The 26,672-nt window shown below is 34.9% G+C and overlaps 1 protein-coding gene across 1 annotated transcript in view; it reads right to left on the reverse strand.

Annotated features, from left to right (window-relative positions):
- Positions 1 to 5,920: 5,920 nt before the first annotated feature.
- Positions 5,921 to 26,672, reverse strand: part of Lrriq1 (leucine rich repeats and IQ motif containing 1) — a 149,002-nt gene continuing 128,250 nt past the window's right edge. The window contains exons 24-26 of the mRNA XM_035451376.1: positions 15,354 to 15,504; positions 13,096 to 13,156; positions 5,921 to 6,073 (exon numbers count right to left, since the gene is read on the reverse strand). Of these exons, the coding sequence (XP_035307267.1) occupies positions 5,921 to 6,073; positions 13,096 to 13,156; positions 15,354 to 15,504 (365 nt within the window). The remainder of the gene's footprint in view (positions 6,074 to 13,095; positions 13,157 to 15,353; positions 15,505 to 26,672) is intronic.

Here is a 26,672-nt window from a genome sequence, read left to right on the forward strand (position 1 = left end):
TCATCTTTAAAATGCTCTGATGAGGGTGTTATTATTTTGGCTGGTGGGATGCAATCAAGTATGCCCTGCCTGTGTTCAAAATGGTTTCTTTGGTGATTTTCAACAGGTGCTATTCCATAATGACAACCATATTCACATGTCAAGACCCCTTTCTAAGTCTGAAGGCACCAAGTGGCCCTTATACCAGTAGTTCATTCAGAATACTCCTAGTATAATTCGTCTACTCAGATATTAACTTATGAAAATAAGACACTGAGGAGAATTGCCCAGAGGGAATGATTGGTATGTTTGGTGGAGTCTTTTGAAAAACACTCAACCTCACTTAATCGAGCATCCTCAATGTTGAAAGAGCTAGCTTGAAGCTACATGTGTCAGTTCTTGAACCATAAATATTAGCACATATTTATATTAGATGAGATTTATTACTGATGCTTTCAGAGAGAAAACAAAAGGTATTTCACACAAGAAACACTGCTATTTCTGAAATTCCATTGAGATTTTCTCAGTTTTGAAAGCAAATTGAAGGTCTATTCTCTATTTCAAAATCATAGTATTCACTGTGGTAGATATAATCATGAGGTATGGAGACAGAGACTGCCTAATGTTTTTAAACTATCAGAATTTAGATATTTCATTTAATATGAAATAATATTTATAACATATAATAGTCACTGATTTATACTTGATGATAAGTGCATTTTTGTTAGTTATATAGCTTTTCTCCAATTTCATGCCTAAAATACAATGAATAAAACATTAACAATATGAGCAAAGGGGTCAAGACCATGTTGAGGAAACCCACAGAAACAGCTGACTCAAGCAAGTGGGAGCTCACTGACTCCAGACTGACAGCTGGGACATATTCATGTTGATTGAATTTCATCAATGAATGCTATTCTAACACATAAAAACTTTTTATTATCACTTTATACCTCTCATACAGTTTGGAGAATTGTATATAGATAATTTAGCAACAGAAAATATTGACTGTAAGATAAAGTGATAGGAATATATGACATGATTATAGTAGTAAATCTATATTCTCAATGTGTTTTCTATATGTAAGGCATATAAGTCAACTGTTTATTAATGGATTGTAGAAGTACTCTGCACATTGTAGATATCTGAGCTATTACCTTGTGTGTGGTTTAGATAACAACACAAATATATGTCATAGTACTTAAGCATTAAGTTCACTCAGCATAGGATTAGAAATACAGTTTTGCCTAAATTAGAGATTCAAACTTTTATGCTTGTTCAAATAAACATGTATCAATATGCAATATGCCAAGAATTCTTGATTTGAAAAATTTGAATTACATCATGAAAAAGTGTTCATTCTGTTTGGAATAGAGGAATGTGAGGTTTTAGAATCTACTTTTATTGTGGACACTACTACAGCCTGTCCGTCTGTAGAAGCTATCTGGAATGATGTCAGCAACTGCATTCTTTTTATTATTTTTCTTTTGTTTTGGTTTTGGTTTTTCGAGACAGAGTTTCTCTGTGTAGCTTTAGAACCTATCCTCGCACTTGCTCTGGAGACCAGGCTGGCCTTGAAGTCACAGAGATCCACTTGCCTCTGCCTCCCGAGTGCTGGGATTAAAGGCGTGTGCCACCAACGCCCCACAAGCAACTGCATTCTTAAGATAAGAACGCTAACATTTGTGGTCAATATATTTGAGTCAGAACAGAGTAAGAATATTTTTTCCACTAATCTTTGAAAGTTTGAAGTCATTTTCTGCAGTCTTCATTAGCTATTCACTATTAGGTGAAAAGTTAAGCTTTCAACCTGAAGACTTACCCGAAAATTAGGTTTTCTTTCCAGCCACATCTTATTTTACATTGCTTTGGTATTTGAACACATTAATGACAAACACTATTGTTTTTTGTTCTAGTCTTTTATCTCTTCAGTTTCTGGAGCCTCTGACCCAGATTGTTCAATAGTCTACTGACATACATTGAAATTTTACTATTTGCCTCTGTTTAAAGGCTGTCTTTCTGCCCCCTGATTCTTTCCCAATTGTCATTCCCAGTACAAGTGAGGCACACTGTTTATGAGAGGCATTCTGCTCACAACACGGTTTCATTAATCCAGTCACTTCTGAACAATAAGTTCTTCCATATTCAGAAAGATGAATACATCAACAAAAGGGTTAACATGTCAGGAGAAGTTTGTGTGTATCCAAATGAAGACATGACATGGTGTTCATTAATCGCTATTACAGAGCCATTTTAGACATCCAATTCTTTGCTAATTATAAAAATGAAGGCTATCCAGAAAGTGCAGTGAAGATCAAAAGTTGCCATGGTGACTATGCAGAGACAGTGAGCATTCAATAAATTGCTTAAAAATATTTATGTTCTAGTCTTTATCAACTAAGTTATTACTTGAAGGATTCAAGTAGCTGCTTTCTCTTTTTTATGGGAATGAAATCTAATTTGTTAAATTCTTCAATATTACTAATATTAGTTGTCAAAGAAAAATAATCATGAAGTATAAGCATAATAAAGTAATTTTTATTTGTTTATTTTTAAGAGGGTTTCTGAGTATAACCTTGGCTGTCCTGGTATTCACTCTGTAGACTAGACTGGTCTCAAACTCATAGAGATCCACCTGCCTCTGCCTCCTTAGTGCTGGGATTAAAGGCATGTGTCATTATGCCCAGCAATAAGTTTTGGATAAAAAAGGAACCTCCATTATTCTTTGCAAACTTTATGATGGCTTAGAAATTTAAACAGTGATAGTAATCCAGGATTCTTTCATTAAGAACTAAAGATGAAAAGAAAAGGAACAAAAATTAAGCAATTCTCTATGTCAAGACAAAATTGCTTGTGACAGCTGGCATAGTAAAAGGACACTCAAAAGAAAGGCGAAAGGCAATAGAATAGGCAATACTGCTGTGGGTTCATTTAAAAATTATGCAATAGGACACAAAAGATACAACAAAAGAAGAAAACAGTAGATCCTGTTGTTTCATTTAAGCCTTTACAATATGCTAAGTAATATGTCACCTGATTTACACATTTTACTCATTTATTCATATTACCCTGTGAGTGAGAGACATTCTTGCCCCCACTTTACAGATAGTAAATTTATCCTTAGAAGTTAATTTATCCACAGTCATATGACTTGTCTCTGATAGTAGGCCTGGGATGTTAGGCCAGAGTACATGTTACACTATTACAGAAACAGTGGAGGATAATATCCAGAAGAGTCCAAAGGCTCAAAGAGCCTTTCACAGCTGTGGCTCATAAACTACTCTCTAGATTTGGCTTACAAAGTAAAAAGAAATGCTTTAACTTTAACAGGGTGACAAGTTTGGAGAGAGAGAGAAAGCTCAAGGAAAAAGGGCTTTCAAAGCTATAAGTGGTTGGCCCAGGGCCAGGAAAGCACAGTGTATAAAATCTTTGAAGGTTAAAGGATCTCTATAGACTAAAAGGCTAAAGCAACTTTCTGGTCACATTACTAAGAGTAAAGTTCTTATACATAAAAAACCAATTAGCCTATTTATCTCTGCACTTGAGATCTCAGTATAATAATTCAGCTGCTATGCTAAGGTTATGATTATAAAAACACTTACTCATCACTTAATTTGACCCGATATTATCCTAACTGCTATTTGACTCTAATAGCAATGCTACAGAAAAGTACTCCTATCATACCTTGTGGAGGGAATAGGTTATGTTTGATGTCAGAAATCAGTCTTTACAAAGATATTCTGCTGATGTCAGAGTAGATAAATAATTACAATGACTATGTATTTTACACAATCATTTTGATATGTTATAATCCTTTTCTAAAATGACTTATCTGAAAATTACACTTGCTAAGCATATTTAAAGATTGTTAGTATTTTCAATACAGTCACGTATTTGCAAATAACTGGAATTTCCTTTAGTGGGAATAGTATTATTTTAGGGTCTTACAGGTTGTATTAGGTTGAGAAAGGACTCTGCAGGCATTGGGAGGGATAAAAGAAGGTAAGGAGTACTCAGGTATGTTCACAACACATTTATAATATTGTTAAAATTTTAAAAAATAATACAGCTGGGCGGTGGTGGCACCTGCCTTTCATCCCAGCACTCGGGGAGGCATAGTCAGGCAGAGCTCTGTGAGTTTGAGGAAAGCCTGGTCTACAGAGCAAGTTCTAGGACAGGGTCCAAAGCTACACAGAAAACTCCTATCTCAAAACAAAAACAAAAAACAAAACAAAACAAAGAAAAAATCCAAAGTATAAAAATCTAAATAAAAGAAAGGAATTAATGAATTGAATTATGAGCTTATATAATCTGGGGGTCAATGTCACACAAATGAAACACAAAGCTGTGTGTTACAGTATAGTAGCTGATTTGTTGAGCTATTTAAGTTGTAATTTCCTGATGGCATATGCCGAACAAAGTTACTTGTTAGTATTGTTTATTTATCCCCTTTTATTTATTTCTTTTTCAGTGCTGGGGACCAAACTCAGGCTGTGCTTGCTAAGCAAGCTCCTTACCAATAAACTCTACACAAGTCCTGAAGCAAAGTTCTGATACTCAATACAGTGAGAAAACAGTATTGTGCTTTTGTATTTCATTCTAGATTGTTCACTTGTTACCTACAGTGAACAAAATTGATATTCAATGTATAATATTGATAGCATAATTTATGTGTGTGTGTGTGTGTCACAAGCTGAAACTAATGAAATCAGCATATTCTAGTTAGAAACCAGAAATTTATATTAGGTAAGCAATTTTATTTAGTTAGTAAACATGCAATACTTTAAAAATCATACAGAGAAACTAGCCAGATTCTGTAACCAAGTAATAAAAATGCAAGAATTGTAAAAATCTTCTAAATCTGGGAATATGTGCAAATTAGAGATATTGAAATAATTACTATAAATGTAAATCAACTACATGTGTTAAGCTGCATGTATCATGGGATTTACATTCTTATAATCTACTGAAGTCCAATTTCCTGAACGAAAAGTAAGGGCCCCAGAAACATTTTTAAGTTTGATTTTATTTGGAAGGCACTAACTTGATCATTGAATTTTTTACATTTGATAGAACATTAATTTTGTATAAATATAAGATTGATGAGTACTGAAGTTTGAAAAATGAAAATTGATAATTTTGAATGGACTTATGTTTAGACTTGAATTTCACTGTGTTTCAGAAAACTAATATATATAATATGAAATGAAACACATTTATAGCAGTGTATCATGCCATATTACAGGCTATTTCAAATTGTCTAGGATACAAATTACATAAAAACTTAGAAAACAGCGTTTATTACTATAAAATAACTCAAGATACAGAATTTTTTCATGTTTACTTTTTTCAGAGTTCATAACTGCTATATATTTTGTTGATATAATTTTTATATCTGTAAAGCAGACTGTTCCACCCTTTAGTTAAAATAGACAGATAACAGACATATGAGGTAGGCATGACTATAAAGTCACCTGCAACAAACATAATCACAGTGATGTCTTTCAAATTAAAGTGCTTTTAAAAATCATGTTCACTTAATACTTTATCATGGAAAATTCTGCTGCATTTGAAATTTTTCTTTAAAACATAGTTTTCTTTAAAACATTTATTAATGACAAAGGCCCAAATGCTATGGTTTAATATACCAATTCCACTTTTAAAAGTTATCCTAAAAATCTTTAGGAAAAAACGATCAAAGAATTCAACTTGATCAAGAGAGTGGATGAGTGAAAAGCCTTGATTTACATAATACAATTAAAGAAATACTGATGCCGTTAAATTTAGAAATAATTTAATTTGGTCTATATCAAAGAAGACATGTAAAGGAAGACAAGAGGCCAAAGGCATGTTTGTGGGGTAGCACTGGTTGCTGGCACCATAACCACTATCTGTAAAAGGATGCTTGCTGGCATTAGCTTCCGCAATCCATGTGTGCTTTCTAAATTAATTCTGAAGGAAACCATAGCTTACTTGAGGATCCCGATGAGAATCTGTGTGCCTGGCTTTTTTTATCTCTGTTCACAGACAAAGCACTTCCACTGGTCATGGAAAAAAGGTCTAAATCCGTGTCTTCTCTGCTTACAAGTCTTGCCTGGAAGGAACGGGAGAGAATGTATACAATCATGAAACAAAATATGGCATTTTCTGAATGCAGATCACATTACCCCAAATAAACAAACAGGCTCTGTCAAACAACCTTCTTCAAAATGATACCACAATCCTTTACTGCTGCCCAGCCAGAACAAATGCACTATGTCAAAGTGCTTTTTGCAAATAAGAGCCGATTTTAAAATTGAGGTTTGCTATTTGAGTCTGCACAACAAAAGACAACATTTTAGTACAGTGATTTCGATGAAAATCAATCTTAGAAGCAGTGGGTAAAGCTATAAACGGTTTAACTTCACTTACTGACCAATTATATTGTTTAATACGTAATCAAATGTTAGAGATGTCATATTATATGATTTTTACAGTATTTATATTTATTGTTTTCTATCAACAATCCTTGAACTGAATGTTCCATATTTGTGGACCACTGCCTCACAGACTATACACATGCTTTCATTATACCCATTGTCATTGTAAAATATTACACTTCTAAAGGTCTAATTTTGAGGCAATGTTAAGTATATAGTAATTTCAAGGCATATTTTATGCACTCAATGGATTATTCTGTCATCTGAAATTACAATTACAATTTTTATTGCTATGTTGTATTGCTACTTAGCATCAAAAGAATTGCTTGTTACCTACAGGATATTCTCTTACAGAATATCTTGTACCATTAGAAATGTATCAAGACTGAGCTGTGAAGTGGGGAATATGCTGTTACAAAAAAACAAAACAGCCCCTAAGTGGATGGGAGCTACCCCAAACCACTGTATAATTGGAATCTTGTGAGATCACGAATATCATCCTAAATGTTTGATGGAAGGAAAATTTAAATACAGCAAAATAAAGACAAGAAACCATCACTGTGGTTAAAAAAGCTATCGCTTGGTCATCAATTACACAGACCAAAGGAATCTGAATCTAAATATCCTCTTTCACATTTAGATATCACCCTCCTCCTCTGCCTTCCTGCACTTCTCCATCTTCCTGTTTTCTCCTCCTCCTCCTGTAGTCCTCTTTCTTCTCATCCTTCCCATATTTCTCCCTTTCTTTTTTGGAACTCTGCTCTCTTCCTGGCTGCCATGGAACTCTCTAGTGTTAAGAGTGCAAGCATACCCCATATCTGGCTTGCCATTTTCTTTTCCCACCTTCTCAGTCTCACTCAAAATACTTGTGCTTTTTCTCAAACAAACATAATATTAAAGTTACAAAATTTGTGCGTATTTATGTTTTATAAGACATTTTTAATTTGTATACACTATGCAATACCCTCCCCCAAAGCTATTGGCATATGAATTAATCAGAAAATTTTTCAGGCCTTCCATAAACAAACCTTTGGGCCATATCTCAAATTCAAACCATAAAACAGAAAATCAAATTTTAAATAGCAGTTTAACAGGAACATATGACTTCACGAAAATGCCATCTAACAGCCTAAATTGAAATTTGCAAACATTTTTGTTTTATTTCACGGAAAGACAAAATGGTTCCATCCTGGTAACTTTCTACAGAAACCTGGAATTTCATATGTAGGCTCAATCCATGATTGTCAGTGAATCTGGTATAGCTCCTAGATTATTGAAGCTTAAATTCTATACTTGAAACATTGCCGTCAGCATTATTCTATCAGCTAACAGAAAAATTATAAAAAAGAATGTATGTTTTCTGTTGCATGCTTGTTATCACTAAGATATAATGTGTCTCCCCAAAAGGCTTATATTCTGGAGGCTTGGACTGCACTAGTAGATCTGCAGTATTTGGAAAACGAGGATTCACAGACAGCTTGGCCTGAGCTGGTAGATCCTATATGCAGGGATTGCATATAGAATTGCATACAGAAACTGGAATAATCCACCAAGGGTCTAAAAATCTGTTTTCATAATTGGGAGATGGTGCAAAAACTCGAGGTCGGGCAAAGCTAAAAGAAGTATGTCACTATATCTTGTCCTAGGGTCCCTTCCTGCTTCTCTCCATCTCTTAGCTTCTATCACCATAGTTCCAGAAACAGACTCTAGTGACTGTGGGCTTAGGCCTCTGTAACAGTAAGTCAAAAGAAGTCTATTCCTTCATGGAGGTTTTCTTTTCCATGTATTTGACACAGTGACATAAAACCAGACTGAATATGAAAAATACTTATTCAGTATTTCCTTTGAACACATGGGTTCCAGGACTGTGGTGACTACTGAGGATGATATGTCATATTTGTCAAATGATTCAGTGTTTACATTGCTCTTTTGTGAGTGCACTAACATGTCCTCATTAGGATGATGTAGTCAACAATGAGTTTCATATTCAATACTAGTCTCTAAGGTTATAATGTAGATGAAAATTCTTATTGTCTAACAACATCATGACCATTTTGCTACTGGTGTAAAAAGATCTGCCCACACAGCCAATCACATAAAACCATAGCAATATAATTTTGTACAATACATAATAATTGAAAGTGATAATAAAAGACCTTATATCCATGGATGCCAATGGGGAGGCCCCTGCACTCCTGGGAGCCTCTGGAGGTGGACTGGAGTTTTGCCCTGGTGGGTGGGAGGGACTTCGAGAGCCCATCCCACTTGAAGGGATTCGCTCTGTCTCTGAACACATGGGGAGGGGCCTAGGCCCAGCACAGGAAGATTTGGTGGACTTGGTGGAGCCCTGGTTGGGGGCCCTACCCTGCCTGGGGAGTGGCGGGTGGATGGGGTGGGGGGTAGGTTGGAGGTGGGGGAGAAGGAATGGGGGTGGGGGAGGGAGAGGGAGAGGGAAAGTACATGTGAAAATATTAATAATTTAATAAAAAAAGATACTAAAAAAAAGACCTTATATCTATTGGCTAATGTAATTTCTATCAATGTTTTAGAGTATTATTCTATTTATAAAAACATAGGTTGACTATAGAGCAGTATGCATTACATCAGAACAGTTTAGTGGATATTTTGTATACTTTATCTGTAATTTATAAAAAGAGGTTATCAAGAGAATTAACTGTAACAATAAATCTTTCCGCCAAGTCATCTGAGCCCTGCCGCCATGCACTTCATTTATCAACCAATAAGACAAACATATACACAGAAGGATGTCCCCCATCATCTCCTCTTTTCTGTCTAAATAAAACAAGTGTTTTAACATCAACATAGTAAAATATATAACAAAACTGTTATCAAGTAATAACTACAGTTACAATATTTAGTTCATTAACATTTAGCAAGATTTAAAGAAATTATTCTATCATCGCTTATATTCTGAGTCTGCTTGCTATGACACTTCCTGCCTGGATCACAAGACTTCTCTTTACTACATTTCCCAGAATCCTCCTCAACTCCTAGTCCCACCTAACTTGCTTCCCTATTGGCCAACAGTACTTTATTTACCAACCAATAAGACAAACATACACACAGAAGGACGTCCCCCATCAAAATTAACCTATGCTAAGTTTGAGTAAGTGCAGCACATAAAGTAAGAATGAGTAGAAAATGCAGAATAGTTAGGAAACTATCTTAGATGAGAGCAGGTAAGATACTTGACATGTTTTAAATACCTCTATATAATTTACACTCAATGAAATGCATAATATTTAAAATTTTCAATGTTCAAGATTTATATGTTTAATTTGCAAGGAAGTTGCAGAAAACAATACTAAACATTTCCTTTGCAACCTACACCTAGCTTGCTCTGTCATTTTTATACAACAGAAATAGAATTATCTTTGCTGCTAACAAGCCAACAAATTGATGTGGGATGCAAAACTCCCAATTACAGGCCCTGTTATGTCTTGAGCAGGTTTTACATGTAATATTTGTTTTGGTTGTAGTTCTGTTACTCTTCATTATATGTATACATCATTATAACTTCCATTACAATCAAGTCAGAAATTTGTTTTATTATTCCAAAGAAAAGCCTTTACTCATTGTCACCTTCAGGTTAACTAGCAACTACTGATATGCTCCCTTTTAGCACTGTGATTTTCAGAATGTTACATGAGTGAAAATGTACAGTTTTATACTATACAGCAATCTGAGGTAAACTAACACCATGTTCTGGTGCATGTTAATATTTCCTTGCTTATTGCCATACAATCATTTTATTTTACATCCATTTAATCTATATTTTCACACACTAAGTGGACTTTGGTTGTGTTAAGTATTGCAGCTAATATGAACAAAACTACTATAAAAATATTGTTCTGCATTTAAAATGAATAGGTTTGAAAATTCTTGGAGAATTTTAAATTTGAGAATCTATTTCAATCATATTCAGCCCCCTTTATATACTAATTTTTTAATGAATGTTCATTTCTTTGGAAAAATGTTGAGTAGCTCATCAGTTGCATTTATGTTGCTAAATTTTGTTCATTAAACTTCTTTAATCAAAAAGAAATATAATTACACCACTCCCCCCTACACTTTTCTCTTTATAACCACTCCCATACCACCGCCATTACTCTCTCTTCAAATTGATGGCCTTTTTTTCTTTATTATTGTTACGTTGTATTATATTGCTAGATACATAATCACATATAGATATATATTTACATGTAAATATATAAATACAGTCAGCTGAGTTTGTTTAATGTTGCTTTGTGTATTTAATTTCAGGGCTGACAAGTTATTATTAGATAATTAATCAGGGTAATCATCCCTGGGAAAGATTGATCCTCCCTCTATCAGGGGTCATTAGTTGTCTGTATTTGCTTGGCAGTGGGTCCTGTGAGATTTCCCCCTTCTATGTCAGCATGAACCACAGCATGACCAGTATGCTAAGATATCACTACAGGTTCAAGAGTGGCATTCATAATGTGATGGCAACCAAGAGCTGTCTAAAAAGATTTCAGGCACATTCAACAGGAGGGAAATCACATCTGGTGCAGGAAACCTAGCGAACTTCCTGGGATAAGAAAGACCATGGACCATAATGTAGAAACTACTACCACTACTTACTAGATCAGCATAATTCCCAGTTGTGTTCTAAAACTTATCTGTATACCAACAGATAAGTATAGACCTCATCTTGAATCAAGATAAACAAAACGAATTCTTCAATTTGCAGCAAACAGACCATTACAGAAAATCACAACCGAAAACAATCCAGTGATCAAGTCATCATGGTATGCTCAGTCTGAATGGATGCATCTACAATAAAACTCCTACACGTACACCTCAGGGAATATCATGGAAGAAGGTATAGAAAGATTATAACAGCAGAGGAACAGTATGTCTTCTGTATGATTATGTATCATAGAAACAAGAGAGAACTTACACATAATATCTTAACAATATGGCACCTAGCAATACTTGAACAAATACAATACCAACAGATAAGTTAACATAGGAGGGGTAATTCAATAGAAATCACAATCTCAAATTTGAAAATCTGAATCTACTTCCAAAATAACCTGGAATATGACTATTCTCTGGGAAACTGCATAATTTGATTCATTTATTAATTTAACTCAATTACCAACATACTTTTCTATATTGTTAACATATTTCCCAATACATTTTATAATAATATAAAATGATATTTTCCAATTTCTTTCAGATGCATAACATAGTTTGGTCTTGCTTAAGCAGAGATATTATTTTCTTTTACATACAGAAATCCACTTTGATTATAACTTATGCTATAATATGTAAGTTAAATAAGAGATATACATAATTTTATCTACATTACTAATAATTTGTTGCATTTTAATGTTTTGCCTCTTCTCTTAAAAGTGGCAACTAACAAATGTGGACAAATATATATATATATATATATGTATATATATACATATATATATATATGTCTTCTGTATGATTATGTGTCGTAGAAACAAGAGGGAACTTAACACATAATATCTCAATAATATGGCACCTAGCAATACTTGAACAATTGCAATACCAACAGATAAGTTTACATAGGAGGGGTAATTCAATAGAAATTTATACATATGTATAAATATATATGTATACACACACACTATATGTATATATATACATATATATATATATATATATATATATATATTAATATGCATGACATTCTCCTAGGAATTTTACTGAAATACAAGAAAATATTTAATGGTGATAATTTCAAATAGTAACATAGAATTTTTCCTTTCCTTTCTCTCAATATATATAAATATATACATATACATCATACACACATATTGTAAGTGCTCTGACAGACATAATACTATTTTTCATCATAAATAAAAGAAGTATCTTTGGACATGAAATTCTCCATGAAAAACAAAATATTAATAATCCATTTTCTTGGTCAATATAGAATCTGAACAAGGAATATTTGTTAGTTTTCATAAATGGAAGGTGTTATCCACTTCCATCAACTACAGAAGTACCATATACTCACGGGTTATGATACCCTCTTCAATATCTCTGAGACAGCACTGAAACATTTCCTTTTAATGAGATCCACTTTTCTAGCTCCCATATTGGCCACATTCCTCTATTTATAAAGGGTTTCTTCAATAGCTTACAGAAGAGCGAATTCAACAGGCATATGCCTTCCATTTTCCAGGCTACACTCTTATTACCATGTTTAGAATCTGACCTTAAAGCTCAAATAATACTTAGCAGAGTACCACCACACTCCATAAAAATAAGAGGGCTTAAGCTGATAATCACTTGTTACTTTTAATATGATTTGATTTTCCATGCTGGGAACCCATATTGCTGATTCTTTCTAGTGTAATCTACAAATTCAACTCTTAAAAATTTTAAGAAAATAATCTCATTAAGCAATTTCCCATCCAGAGTAATTTTGTTTAACATGTTAATATTTTCACATCTGTCAAATAAAATCATTATTTTAAGCAATGTCATATTGCAACATTATATTGCAAGTCAAGAAAATATGTTATTATTTTAGCACATGGCATTTGAGGTTGTCCCAAAATACAGTTGCGATATTTCATAGTTTAAACATATTATGAACATATTTGAAAGTGTTATTTATTGGGTATGTGTGTCTATAACATTTTTCGGTAACTTTAAACATATTTCTTACCACAAGTTGAACTCTTCCACCATTAAGTACATCTGGATCTAACTCAGGCAAAAAGTGATTGCTTCATGGTGACACAAAAGGAAAACAAGTTACAGTATAAACATGGAGGAAAAAATATTAAAAATACCCAAATGTCTTTATTCATAAAATAGAGACAAATTGTAAATTATGTTATATATAAGTGCACATATTATATATACTTCTATTATTTGTAAATTAACTTTTCAAAAAATTAATTTCTAAACAATACTTCAGTACCACCTTTCTTTTTTTTGAAGTATAAACATTAATGAGCAAAAATCTAAAAGTACTAACAATGACAGTTAATAAATTATAGAAAACCTAAGTGTATTTTAATGACATTTACTTCTTTTTTTCCCCACTTATCTTTAGCTCTTTGAGATAGGGTCTCATACAGTCTACGCTGGATTCAAACTCACCATATAGTCAAAGACAAGCCTGCCTGAACTCCTAGTCCATTTGTCTCCACCTCCAACTACTGGGATTGATTATAGGCCTGCATCAGCCTCATAACTTTTATAGTCTTAACCTTTCACTTGATGCAGACAATGTTTTCTACTTTGGTGCTCTACTATGTTTTGTTTTGGGTTTTGTTTTGTTTTGTTTTGGTTATGGTTTTTTGAAACAGGGTTTCCCTGTGGCTTTGGAGCCTATCTTGGCCCTTGCTCTGTAGACCAGACTGACCTCGAACTAACAGAGATCTGCCTGCTTCTGCCTCCCAAGTGCTGGGATTAAAGGCGTGTGCCACTAATGTCAGGCTTCTACTATGTTTAATGCACCCTACTAATATTTACAGTGAAGTTTAATTTTTCCATGATACTGATATTTTTCTTTTTAAAGACTTTGTCTTTGGGAGCTACAGACATGGTTCAATATTAAGAATTTAAGGTGTAGTAGTCTGTACTTAGAATCACAGAGCTGTGGGGTTAGGAGGGCAGATAAACAGATCCACAGACTTTTCTGGGCAGCCAACCTACCCTAAATCAGTGATTCCCAGTCTAACAAGTCACCATGTCTCAAACAATATTAAAAAATATTAAAAAAAATAATAGGGCACAAATTGTGTGGGCAGAGAAGGGGTTGTGGATCTGGGAGGAGATGGGGAAGTAAGTGAAGATGATCAAAATGAACTGTTCAAATTGTTAAAGAACTAACAGAAAAAAATCAGACGGAAGGTTCCTGAAGAATGAAATTAAAAGACTTCAACATAACACACACACAAATGTGCATTTGCAGACATATACATGCACCTCCCCAAAATGCACTTACCCCAAAATGTGCACATGCACACACATCACACACACACACACACACACACACACACACACACACACACACACACACAGGTTTTCTATTTTTTAATGTGATTTTTGAAAATATTATAAAGAAATCTTTTATACATAGTAAATAGAAAATAGAAATTCTGAGGAATTGTTTGTGCCTTCTACTAGATACATATTTTGCTTACTAGTAAGTGGTAATATTAAATATTTAAACATTTAAAAATCACCTTAAAATTGTTTTTATTTTCCACTGTCTCACATCTACATTAACACTTTAACTTCTGAACTAGATCTCTCATATCTAGTTAATAGAGATAAGTAATTGTGTTTGGTCTATTTATTATAATTCTAAGTATTATATTCCTATTGACTAGTCAACCAGATTAATGTGAACATGAAGTAAATCTATGTTTGCATTAATTGGAACACTTCAAAATAAAACATGAGAACTATTGATGGCTTTATTTCTTTCTTTGTTCACAATAAATATGTCAAATAACAGAAAGTTTCTATTTTCACTTTTTTATTAAATGAAGTCCCATGTTTTAAGAAGTCAAATGGGCTGAAGTCCCCATATATGAAAGTTTAACTCATATACATCATCATAAAACTTCAATTCAGAATTTTAGCTGTCCATTTTATAAATAACCATTTTAGAACAAGTCTATATGTTGACAAAGCAACAGTTACTGGATACTGCATGCTTTCTTTATGCAGTAGAGGAGACTGCATGGTTCATGCATGGTTTTAGGGATAACAGAATAGAGTTCTTCCTAAACACTTTTGATGAAAACTATAGAGAACAATTCAACCCACTCTACATGAAAGCCTCTGGCAATGCGATGCATTGGCTTTTGGCTACGAAGTTGTATTTGTTTTAGCACAATTAACCCAGGTTTCACTTTTCAAGATATGTTTACTATACATAATCTAATTTAAAGGAAATAGCCTCACCATTTCAGGGCTCTGGAACTAGTTGTTTCTGGAAAGACAACTTGTGTATGAAGCCACTGGTAGGTGTACTCACTCGTCTTTTCTAACTTTTCATTCACAGTGATCGGCTTGCAGACAGCGTCTTCCTCCTCATCTTGGGAAGAAATGTGTAACATTTGTCATTCAAAGAACTAAAACCACAGCAGGTTGCTTACATGATCCTAAGTATATCATCATAATAAAAGAAGTACTAACTAATGCGTGGTGACTAAATAACATCAGCTATTAAAAAAATTAAGCATCTCTGTTTCAGTTTCAATCAACCACTTTGAAGAATAAAAGAAAAATTTTAATGCAGCTACCATTGTTTAAAAATAGTTTCAATTAGGAAACTCGGTTGTTTTGAAGAGACAATAGACTTTTCTTATATAAACTGGCTTGCTTTTAGGCTTATTTTAAGATCCAGTTGTCCTTGTATCATCCTCATATACAATAGAACTTATAGATTACAACAAAGATATTTAAAACAGATTTTTGATTTTACAGAATTGAGCTCTGTGTAAGCTAGTATTGTTTCCAATTATTAACAGCTTGCATTAATTATTCAGAACAATGAATTTCATTGTGATATTTGCATACATGGTAGAGGAGGGGACTGATTCTCAAAAGTTGTCCACTAATCTAAACATATCACATGCTCTGGCACAGGTGAGCTCAAACACACACACACACACACACACACACACACAGAAGTATATAACATGATAAAAGCAATCTTATGTTAAGTTACAAGAATCTCTGTTTTTCAGCGTGTGTCTGTGTGTCTGTGTGTGTGTGTAGAAAATCATGCAGACATTGCTGCTGTGTCAGTGTCACACATTTTATTTACACCAGTGTTTTGCAGCATCATTGTTTAGCACGGTGGGCTTGCTCCTTTACACTGCTTGTTTGTGGAGCCCTCATAATTGATAAGGGCTTGCTGACTTTGTAAGCTCGATGGCCTTCATGCTTCTACTGTTAATTCATGGTAACCAAACTCACAAGTACATAAAACTATAAAATCTAATGGTTAAAAAAGCTAATTTTTCCAGGTACAGCAGTAATCACAGCGTTTAGAAGTGCTGACGCAAGAATGCAAGTTCAAGGTTCATCTGGGCTACTTGAAAATTGTCGGGCAAACAAGGGAAAGATATTGAGACCATTCATTTAAATAAAAAGAGAGTAAATAAGTAAAAGAAAGTCAAATGCCAACTTATTAATTTGAGACATTCTCACAATTATTGCTTGACCTAGAAATCGGAATATTTGCATGTTCTTTGGAAAATGAAGCATATTTTCAAACACATAGTGAATGTATATAATATACTCCTGTGTACACACAAATGTTAGCATGCATAATGCTAAATATGATGAGATGAACATCTTACATCTCTTTTTCCTGTATAGGTCAATGACTCCAGTTCAAATCAAGAAGATTTTAGAATCAGTATAAAGGTCTAAAAGCATGGTGCTTGTTCTGTAATGTCTAAGTTGGTTCTGATGCTACCACATGATTCTAAAATGTCCACAGCTCCTGCCAAGCAACCTTGTGGTAATGCTTCATTAGTTACACCTGGAGGAAGAATTCCTTCACATGCCTGGGTTGGATGATGAACTCTAGGTCAGAGGCATTTGGTACATACAGAAAGTATAAAGCAGACAGCCTCAAAAGGAAGATGTGTTGTCACAGCTTACAAAGTTAAGTGTCTCTGTGGAACCTGGCTTCTGACGTACCATTCTTGGTTGACCACACCAGGTCAACCAAGACGTAATGTGGTAAGATTTCTGTGAGTCTGATGATCAGCTGAGGCAAGGCTCAAACCTTACCTATCCTTAATATGTAGAAAATATGTTACAATAAGCATATCTAGCTTACACACATCAGTGGCTTCTGTTCTGTTAATAGTGCCATAGTCACTTGTTAAAGTACTCTTGGAAATTTTCTCCAGTTCTTCATAACTGGTTTTACAGTAGAACCTAGACAAAGTTCTAAACAACTCCTGTGTAAAGAGCAGAACTTTCATTGTGAGGGACCAACTCATATAGGCCATCATCGAAACACAGACTGGTATACTGGCTGAAACTCAATGTAAGAAGCAGAGTAAGCACAATGTGTGCATGGCTGACTGGAACCCAAAAGTAGCTTCAAACTGAAGGATGTGATGTCATCCTGCTAAACCACTACAAGATTACCCAGTCATGGAGCAGAACACCCAAAGGAAAGTTCACTCTGAATCATACAAATTCCTGCTTCCGCTCTCTGTTTTGGAAAATAACAGGGGCTTATATTACTTTACATGTCTCTGGTCATGCTGTTTCATAGTCTCTCCTTCCAGTGTTAAAGAAAGTGTCATTCTATCTGTAGGCGGCAAAATCCATGGCCCACTCTCCTTTACTTTTCCCTGCTTTACCTCTTCTGTGTACCTTGAACCTCAGAAAGAAGACTCCCTTTGGTTCTTGCTATTCTCTGTCTACTTTAAACCATAGCTTTCAGTACTTGAAACAATTGTTGGACTCAATAATAAAATGCTATGTCATTAGTATAGACAATTTATTAAATAAAATGTTAAGGAAAGAAATACCTGAAGCAAATTCCACTTTCCAGAGCCAGCTACTGGGTAACATTTTAAAGTAAGTGGTTTTTTCCCCTATAAACTTGTTTGTTTGGTTTCAATTTATGTTAGAATAATATGAATTCTTTATGTTCTGTTTCCAGTTGGTTGCAACAAAAACATTATATACAATAGAAATCTCATCTTCAATACAGTTTTATTGACTTATAATATACCAAATTGTCTGGTGATTAGAATTTTTTTAAAGATTGAAAATTTATTTTTATTGTGTGTGTTTTCTTTGCATGTAAATGTGTGCATCATATGCATGCAATGCCCTTGGAAGCCAATATAGAGCAACAGTAGCCTGGGAAATGGTTGGATTTGTCATGTGAATGTTGGGAATTGAATCCTGGTTCTCTACAAGAGCATCGAATGTCCTTAAATTCAGAGCTGACTCTCCTGTGCCCTGATGATTAGGCTTTTATCACCCCATTTAACTTATTTTCAGATGAATCTAGAGATACTATGCCAAATTGTAAATATTTTGGGAAACTTTGTATACTTGGCAAATATTTGCATATAGTGTTTAGAGTCTTACCCATTTTCCACAAATATAGTTCAATGAATGCTTGTTTCATGTTGTCATGTTAAATACTTTAATAGTCATTGACAATTGGACAATATTGCCTAATAATGCTGTGTTTTGCTTCTTTAAAGATAGGTAAACAACATCAGCACATATAGTTATTTACTAATTTCATATTATATATTGTGAAAAATGTTTCTCGTATTTTCAGATTAGAAACTACCTAAGTAGCATGTTCCTTTATATTTTTTTAAAAAATGAATCCTTTATTACTAATAGTGAAAATATTTTTCTTGCTCATTGTTGTTTTCAATTCTTATTCTCTTTTCAAAATGGCCATCTCTGTAGGCATGCAAATTTGTATATGTCTTAAATATCTTCCAAAACTATATGCCATTTTTCTATTGTGACTTACAGGCTTGCATCTCTGAATTCAATAAACTGCATGCAGTGTAGGACTCGAGGAAGAAATTCTATACATTTTCAGTGATTTTTCTTCTACAACAAAACTTTATTTTTTGTCTTTATTTTGTCATTTTCTGTTCTTTTGTAATTTACTGAAATCTTACTTTGCTAAATTAAAATTGTACTTACAAAGATTTCAGGGCTGAGTATTTCAGTGGTAGAGAGCTTACCTAGCACGGGGCCTGGGCTTCAATTACTATCGTAGCAAAGGAAAAAACACATTTTGTAAATGTTATATCCTGAACCTAACACGGGTTCACCCTTATATTTCCATCATTCTAGAGATTACTTTAAAAGGATTGGTGTGAATTTAAAGCTAGCCTGGGCTATAGAGAGTTAAGCTCTAATCAATTATAATGCTTTAAAATTCATTATCTTGATTGGCAGTGGTGGTATACACCTTTAATCCCAGCACTTGGGAGGCAGAGGAAGGCGGATCTCTGTAAGTTCGAGACCAGCCTGGTCTACAAGAGCTAGTTCCAGGACAGCCTCCAAAGCCACAGGGAAACCTTGTCTCAAAAAAAAAAAAAAACAAAAAACAAAACAAAAAACAAAAAACAAAAAAGGTTCATTATTTTACAAATATATTCATTCATTATTGCTATTCACTTTTCTGCTAAGTTAAATTGCACAGAGCAGTTCTCCTTTCTCAGATACCATAGCAACCACATCTTTACTGCTTCCCTTCAGGCTGTTTCACATTTTTTTAAGATGTTGATTTGTCGAGTTCCACATAGATGAGCCCCTTATTATATGTGTTACAATATGATGGCTTCTGATGATGCCCGAAAGGACAAACAGAGTTTTCTATCTTATAGGGCTAGGAAATTGGAGTTCTACAAATAAATAACTCCCATCTTACTCCTGGAAATATATTGTCAGCTTTTTTTATACCTTTTTCCACAAGACTATAACTTGTGTGAGGCCAACAAAACAAAACAAACAAAAAACAACTAGCATACTTTACATTTTGTTAGCTTTACACATAAAATTGTCACTATTAGTATCATTTTAATGTCATAAGATAAAACATAAAATAATTTTAAAAGAACCATAGCCTCTAAAAAATTAGAACATGTTAAGAGTACTTAAAAATTGCTAACATATTTTTTTAAAAAGTCTAGTATCTTATCTGAATGTGCTGAAGTATGCCTTTAATCCTAGCACTCAGAAGGCAGAGGCAAGAGTATATCAGTGATTTCAAAGCCATTCTAGTCTACAAAGTAAGTTACAGGACAGCTAAGGCTAGAAACCCTATCTAGAAAAAGAAAATAAAATGAAAAGTCCAGTATCTTTCAACTGTGGCTCCTGTGAAATAAAAACAGTAAGTTACATAATTCTTTTTCCAAGAGAGTACAACCAGTGCACAGTTACAATTGTAGCAATGGAAAATCAAATTTTGACAGTGCTAATAAGTCAATGTCCAATATCTGGGACTCACACATGATCCTCTGGGTTCTAAAGGCCTTGGGCAACTCTACTTTTGTTCTAAAGTACAACTTGTCTTTTAGGCTCATGTTTGCTCTACACCTGCTGCTTTCACAGGTGATTCTCCTACTGCCCTGGGATCTCCAACATTCTGGGATTCTCAATTGCAACTAAGGTTCCACTGTCACCAATGACCACTCTTCAGGAACTCCAACTTGGATACACAGTGCCAAACTGTAGCTGCCTTTCTGTGATTCCTCTATGCTGTCAAAATCAGTAACATGTGGTAGGCTCGTACACACAACCAAGATTGGCTGCCAGCATGTGATGCAGCAACTTTCACTGCCAGCTTCTGGATCACAGCTTCTGTGTACTGACCCCGAACAAATCACCTCCCACCCAATAGTTTCACCTCAGTGAAGCCCTTCTTTCTAATAGGGGCTAATATCTGAGTCCTATCTAACCAGCATCAATGGTCCCAGTAAATCAGTTTTGCTTCAGGGGTTCTTGTCTCTCAATCACAGCTGATTTTTCAGCCCCAACTGACCAGAAACCACAGGCTAATATATCACATGGACAGCCCTGATAGTCTTTGCCTTCCTCTGAGACCTCATAAGCCAAACCTCCATCATCTGGACCTCTGTCAGTATCATCGTCCAAGTTCCTACAACAGCTTATTAAGCTCTGAGCTCTAAATGCCCTTTCCAGCTTCAGACTCTAAAATCCTCCTATAATCCTTCCTTGAAAACCTATTAGCAAGCCAATCTCAGTAATATCTAACTGTGTGGTACCAATTTGTCCTAGTTTGGCTTCTTTTGCTGTGATAAAACACTGACCAAAAACAATCTGGGGAGGAAAGTATTTATTGGTTTGCATATCCTAAACACTGTCTGTCATGGTGGAAAGTCAAGACAGGAACTCAAGCTGGGCAGGGACCTGGAGTTAAAAGCTGAATCAGAGACCATGGAAGAGTGCTGCTTACTGGCCTGCTTCACATGGCTTGCTTAGATTGCTTTGTTATAGAACCTACGGCCACTGGTTCAGGTGTGGAGCATTCAGAGTGGGCAGGGCCCATCCACATTACCTGTAGGGAGCCGTTTCTACATTTTCCATTACAATGATGGTGCCTTTAATAAGGAAATGTATGTAGGCCTATGTGATAGCATATTTCTGTTGAGGTTTCCTCTTCCCACATGATTGTAGTTTGGGTCACGTTGACAAACATCTGACAAGCACTCTCCGGCATGGTGTTATGGACATTAAGTTGTTTGCTACCTTTTCCCTTCCATGATGGAACTGAAGCCCTGGACCAAACAAATCTCTCTTCCTTATGCTGCTCTTCAGTTGTTATGTTACAACTAGAAAGGGAACTAGTACAAGGATGCTTATGCCAGAGGACCCTATAAGAACTCCAGGACACTTTTCCTTATGCCATATTATAATCTATTTTTGTGTGTTTTGCCTCCTATAACATAAGCCCTTGATAATACTAACACAGAGTATGATGCCACACAGTAAATATCAGAGACAATGGAACATTCATCATAGCTGTTCTTTCTGTTCTTAAAGAGTACAAAGCTCTCCAGCTCTTGAATCCACAGGACCAGCTCACCTGAGCCCCTGACAACAGGGTAAGCTCTAGTACGTTCCCCATAGAGTTGCAAGATCCACTCTCCCATGTGATGCAGCTAGTGAGGTACTGAACTACCTCTCCCATTCTTGTGACCCTAGGGCCAGCTCTCTCTCCTGTCACAGGTGGCAAGGGGCAGGGAGGGAGGACAACCTTCCCTTACCCATGCCACCATAAGGCAGATGAGGCAGGGCGGGTCAGCTCTCCTGTTCTCCTGCCCTGAGTGATGGCTCACCTGCTCCCCCAACAAGTGAGTCAGCTCCACTGTGCTGCCCTGGAGAGGTGCAGGGCCTGCTTTCCCATGTGATGCCACTGGTGAGGGAAGTGCCAATTCTCTCACTCTCATGATCTCATAGTCAGCTCTCCCTCCCACCACAAGCAACAAGCAGCAAGGGAGGGGGGTCTTCTCTTTCTAGCTCATTCCAACATATGGCAGATGAGGGGTGGGGCCAGATCTCCCAAGTATGTTCCTGGGGGCAGGGGTGGGGGGAATCATCTGCACCCTGTCAGATTGTATGGTACATGCTTGCAGGGGTGAGGGAAATATGCCTTATCAGCTGCCTCTTGTCACCTGCCATAGGCAGGATAGTTGGCCTCAGGGGCATGAGAATAAAAGAGCTGGCCCTGTCCCTCACTAACTGCAGTAATCTGGAGAGCTGGCCCAGCTCCCTGCTGCCTGCTGCATTGGGTGAGCTAGCTGGGACAGTGCTGGAGAGCTCACCCAGGTGGTGACAGTGAGGGAAAGTTAGTGGGCTGACCAACCCAGCTACTATCCAGGCCCAGAACCAGGGCTTTGATTTAGCCCGCCGGTCACTCACCGAATCTATGATATGATAGAGTAGGTGAAGGGACTGGACTTGCAGACCCAAAGTTACAGAATCTCCAAGATACAGGACAATAGGATATCCAAGAGAAGTTCCAATGAGAGCCCAGTATCCATAGTGTAGCAGAAGCCAGAATCTTCCAATGACTCTTTGCAATATATGGACTAAAGGATATACTGTGTGATTCGTTGGGCTACACTACAGCTTCCACACCAAATCGTTTTCTTTTTGTTTTTTGACTGATTTTATGTTTAAATTTGGTTCTGTTTTTGCTGGAAAGGTTATAAGGGTAGAGGGTGGAAGCTCAAGGACAGGGAGATGAGTGGGATCCAGACACATGATGTGAAACCCACAAATATCAATAAAAAGTTTTTTAAAAAAAGTGCAGAACTAAACTGCAAAGGCTTTCAATGAGTAGACAAGCCTGTGTATTATGGAAGAGAGCCTATGTCTAAACACGATTAACTTAATCAGGAGAGTAGGAAGGGTCATTAACTCGGAAAGTCAGAATTACATCAGAATAATAATAAGAAAAAGTCAACAAAAATTAGCAAATCAAAACACAGAACCCAAAAGATAACCTCTTCATAGGTCCACAGCATACATAAGCCTAGAGGAGAGCAGTTTTACTTCTGAGGTTCACCAAAAGAAATGAAGCAATTTAAAAATTCATGGAAATATTATTCTTTTCTTCATGAAAAGCAATAAAAGGTGCTCATTAAATCCATATGCCTGAAATAAATCAAATTTCTAAATTTTCTGCATAATATCCTATATGAATGGAAATTAAGATTCAATTATCATTTAGGGCACAGAGAAATAAACTAAGTAGGTATATTTTTAATTCTCATGGTAACTTTCCCATGACTGTTTCCTTTTTCACTAATGGCTTTTCTCAGTAATATAATTTTGAAATAGTCTTGCTTTCATGAACAGAGATGAGTTCATTTGTTTACCAAACGCTTTTGGGGGACATTGTTGTGGCTACACAAAATGCTTCTTTTTATGCTGTGAAATATTTTAAGTCATTTTGATAAATGGTTGACTCTATGTAGCTCATGCTGGAAATACTAAAATTTTCTTTATAAGTATAATTGGTTTGGATGTGTTTAGTAAAGAAATTATTACCTCATACCTCACAAATAAAGAACAACTAAAAGTGGAATTTGGCATAAATACACTAAGAGAATTTGAGTTTCATTAACATCTGTATAAATACTTGTTGATAGGCTGTTTACGGCTTCTTCCTTAACCAAGCCAATCTGTGGCTGGAAAGCAGACAGCATTGGCAGGAAACCAATAACTCTCTGAGCCATTTGAATGTGACAGCAACATCACTATTCTTTAAGGAAATATTTAAGTATACATGCGCTGGATCACAAAAAAAAAAAAGACTTCATGAATAAAGACCAGGATTGTTGGTAAAAAGATTAAAAACAGAAACTTTGGGAGGGCAGCCAAAACTATGTATATATAAGGTCAAAGGCTAACTATAGCATTAATCATTCCTTTACTCAGTTCATTCAATTTTTATGGCCAAACAGATTTTTAAAAAATAGAATGAAAGATATTTGTGAGTTTCTGACATTTGAATTAACTCTCAAAACTGGGCTGTTTGGAGGTCTACAAGGAGCAAAAATGACTTTTATGAAGGCAAAAATAAATAAATAAATAAATAAATAATAAACAAAGATAATTGTGAAGCTAGATATCAAAAGTATTTGATATTTTAAAGATCATTCAAAAACATTATTCATTGATGCAATGAATACTTGTGAAATAACAGATCTTTAACAAAGTGTATATTATCCAATTATACAAAAAACAGACTATCTACTTCTACAAAAACAGTATAATTTTGACATTGTGGTCTTCACCCGACCTGTGCCTCTTTGCTCATGTGTGTATAGTGTATTTTTGAATTTTACTTCTATAGTTTCTTCCCTGACAGTCACAAAAATTGGAAAAAAAATCTTAGGTGGCTTAGATCACATAAACATGAACATCTGTAATGCTGCCTGGGACTAGGTTAAGGTAAGGAAGACAAGAGAGACATTTTCCTTACATTGAAGGCAGTGCCAAGAACCTCAGTTAGAAAAATAAATATTTTACTGTTATATTTCTTAATAAAAATTAATGACAAAAATTTATGAGCAACTGTTCAGATTCAGTAACAGTGGTCTGCTGAGACACCTGAAGCCTTGAGGCAAAAAAGCCCTACCCATCCTGCCTCCTCGTTGGTGTGTGCTTATTTCTGAGTAATAATATCAAAAGTGTCAACAGGACATCATTTTCAGAAGTACCCAGTAGCCACAGGGCTTGCTTTTCTTTTAGAGTTTCATATGACTCAGAGTAGTGGCATATAATGAATTAATTTTGAGACTAATTTAAGTGATGCCTTCTAGTTCATCTGTCTTTGTATCTGTAAAAACGTAATTTGCACAGGGTAAGCTGCCTTTCATTTTTAGGCTGTAGAGTGATACACAATTGATTTACCATCTCTTGGCTTCTTTTTCTCCTTCTTATAGAATATACCAATAACATAAAATGAATAACTATAGCACCCTTAATACAGAGAGGTATTTTGTAAGTGTACCATATTGCTATATTTTTCAAGTAAAACATATTCCATTTTGTGTGGCCTTAACATTGCCTTGTTTAGTATGGGGCAGATGTAACCTATCTTGCAGGGAAAATTATATGTATGAGTTAAAGCTTCCAGGGTTTTATCAGAACAAAGGAAAGACTTCAGAGTTAATCACGATAGGAGGGAGAACAGATTTCTGCAGGTTACTCCAGGAAGTGCACCTTAGAAAAAATTCTAAATCTTCAACAGATATTTAAAAAATATATATTTTCTTTCATAATATGTAAGGGTTCTCACATGTCTTTCATAGAGAAAAATCAATTTCCAAGAGATAAGAAGGGTGTATGGTCCTAATTGATTTTAAGTTATTTCAAATAATTTTTAGCAATTGCTTAGTAATAACCATGAAGGAGGTTCCATTGACACGATTCTCTCCTGTTTCACTCTTTTAATTTAATTATCCTTGGAAAATATTCCTCTGTCTAACCTAGATTCCCTCAGGGAGTGTTAATACGGTAGGTCATCCAAACTAGGGCCCACCCAAAGAATAATCAAGAATAATGATGTAATTATGTTGGTTTTCAGAGCAATATAGCCATATTGAGCAAATAAGTACTATCAGCACTTACTTTTGTAGTTTATTTTTCTGATTTTGATATAAACATATACAGATTTTTACTCTTTGGTAAAAAGACATCTCTAATTATATTAATTTATGTATGTAATTATTAATTGATATCCAAGCTTATGACATAATTTACTTTACCTATTTTATTTTCTTGGAAAATAATATGTGGTCCTATAATGATTCATTAAGGCTAGGAGCACTAAAAGAGCTATGAAAATTTTCTTGATGTCATTGAAATCTTATAATTTTATGTAACATAGAAATATTCCTCTAGCTCACATATCTACATATTCATAATTAACTTACCATTGTTCCTATTATATCATTTTAGTTTTTTCTTTATATTTTTATATAACAGTGATTTTTATGTTTTTCCAATTCAATCAGATATTCTTCTGTCATTGAAAAGTCCATATGAAAATGTAAATATATCTTAAAAGAGTTTGCATTAGAAACAAAAAATAAATAATGTATAATATTTCATACACCAAATAGATACAGCCTAAAGAATATGAAGAAATGTTTTCTTCAGATACTTCAGGAAGATATTTTTATTCTCATATTATTAATAAAAAGATGAATTATTATTTTATGTAGT

Source organism: Cricetulus griseus (assembly GCF_003668045.3).
Source record: "Cricetulus griseus strain 17A/GY chromosome 1 unlocalized genomic scaffold, alternate assembly CriGri-PICRH-1.0 chr1_0, whole genome shotgun sequence".
NCBI lineage: Eukaryota > Metazoa > Chordata > Mammalia > Rodentia > Cricetidae > Cricetulus > Cricetulus griseus.